This window comes from Saccostrea cucullata, unplaced genomic scaffold (assembly GCF_032062105.1).
Source record: "Saccostrea cucullata isolate Sc308-1 unplaced genomic scaffold, CSIRO_AGI_Scuc_v1 ctg2754, whole genome shotgun sequence".
Lineage (NCBI taxonomy): Eukaryota > Metazoa > Mollusca > Bivalvia > Ostreida > Ostreidae > Saccostrea > Saccostrea cuccullata.
In genome coordinates, this window is record NW_026920796.1 from 71,113 (window position 1) to 72,947 (window position 1,835).

Genomic DNA, 1,835 nt, shown 5'->3' on the forward strand with positions numbered 1-1,835 from the left:
CGAGAAGTTAGTATTGGCGCGAATGCGCAAGAGACATAGAAAAACCAGTTTGACCACTCACACACTCGGATACTCTCACTGACCACTCACCCGTATAAATGAATGAATGAATGAATAAGACAGTGAATGAACATAGTAAATTCCGTAGTGACAACGGAATTCACTAGTTACTGTAAGAAAATGATGCCTTATAATAAGATATGAAAATGATATGAATGATAATTAGTAATATTAATTAATTATAATTCACCCTGTGACATCAATTATTGGAATTATGGTGTTTTTGAATAGTAGATCAAGGTCACAAGTTGGTAACCTTGGAACATTATAAAAACAAATGATCACAGCCAAAAAATGCCCCAAATATTAAATCTATGCCTGGTTCAACAACTTTAAACAAGTGGCTGACAGATGCCTGACAAGGTTAAACATGGCTCTGCTCTAATAATCAAGCACACATTTTTTTTAACACAAAACACTCAAAAATGTACTAGATTTAAAATCTAAATATATATACTTTGAAAATGATTGCCTCTGGATTGTCCTAATGTCTTTCCTCTGTCTTCTATGTGATGAATTGTAAGGTTTCATCCATTGAAGAGCATTCACTGCAGCCATCTGTATGAGTATGGTTGATGCAACTCTGACTATAACACCCACTTCCTTCACTCAGGGCAAAGGTACAACAATGGTCTGGTGTGGATGAAGATGCCTTCACATGCAGCTATAATGAAGATGTCAAGTTTATAAGGAAACACTCTAATATGTAGCCATGCTTCAGTACTCTTAATGGTGGTCATGGTGCAAATAAATCTTGAATTCAGTTCATAATTCATTTAAATGCAAACCTTGAAGTCTGTTTTTAAGTAGTGTTTTGCTGATACCAAACTCTTCAGTGTTATTTGCTTCTCCTCTAAGGTGAAATCTAGTTGCTGCACTATATTTTCAAGTACTTTAAATGCCTGTCCTCCCTCAGCTACATAATAATCCAGGCCTTCCACTGACTGGCGTACCGAGGCACTGCAGTCGTTCAAAATTTTGTACATTGTGCTTGTACCTTCAAAAAATTTAAAATGTATCAATTCAAAACATGTAAACTGATCATTTACATTTAGTCTTCTCACTGACTTGAAGAATCATCTTGAAGTTAGTAAACTTGAAGCAATAACATTGGCAACCTTAATTGAATTAAAAGTATCAATCAAAAATATCATTTTTCAGAAAGTGATAATTGCTTAAAATGATCATACTACTAATTTTTCAGAAAGTGATAATTAATTAAAATGATCATACTAATACCTAAACATTTCATGTTTTCCTCATGACAAAGCTGTGTGTATTGTTGCACAATTGCTGCAGGTGCAATGCTCCTTATCACATTTGGTGTCTGGATTATCTCCCCTGAGGTAAGTACCAATGTTTTTTCCCCAAATGGCAAATCTTTCACAATGTGATTGGATGTGATGAAATCCAAGAAGTGATCAAGCATTTCATCCCCAACTCTTGTGCGGGGTGTTTTCTGGAAGGACACAGGTACACCCGTACCAATATTTTCCATATGTTTCCTACCTGAGTAATATTTGTACATTGTCAGTGAAGGAATTGTAGCCTTGACTTCAGAGAAAGTGTACTGTCCAATTAAAATGGACATCAATTGCCTTCGCAAGGCTGAAGTATTTGCCTTTAAGTAAGCATCGGACACTGATGAAAAGAAGCTTCTATACATTCACTTATTTTCTGTAGATACCTCCATTTAGTACGATCACTTAGATTTGCCAGACTTTCAGACAAATGTTGAAATGGGTTAAGATCACACACTTTCAGGAATTCATTCA

The 1,835-nt window shown here is 35.4% G+C and overlaps 1 protein-coding gene across 1 annotated transcript; it reads right to left on the bottom strand.

Annotated features, from left to right (window-relative positions):
* Nucleotides 1–523: 523 nt before the first annotated feature.
* Nucleotides 524–1,568, bottom strand: LOC134258056 (uncharacterized). The gene is made up of 3 exons (XM_062740619.1): nt 1,300–1,568; nt 849–1,057; nt 524–724 (listed from the first exon to the last, which is right to left on the bottom strand). Exons 1-3 carry the CDS (start codon nt 1,556–1,558, stop codon nt 566–568), a joined length of 627 nt encoding a protein of 208 aa, XP_062596603.1. The 5' UTR covers nt 1,559–1,568; the 3' UTR covers nt 524–565.
* Nucleotides 1,569–1,835: the final 267 nt, after the last annotated feature.

What these genes read in the sequence shown, in the direction of transcription:
- LOC134258056 (XM_062740619.1), bottom strand. Translation starts at nt 1,558, where the DNA reads ATGGAAAATATTGGTACGGGTGTACCTGTGTCCTTCCAGAAAACACCC. An exon ending in GGAAAACATGAAATGTTTAG is followed by an intron (nt 1,058 to 1,299) that starts GTATTAGTATGA and finishes AATTTTTTGAAG; the next exon opens with GTACAAGCACAATGTACAAA. An exon ending in ACTTAAAAACAGACTTCAAG is followed by an intron (nt 725 to 848) that starts GTTTGCATTTAA and finishes TCTTCATTATAG; the next exon opens with CTGCATGTGAAGGCATCTTC.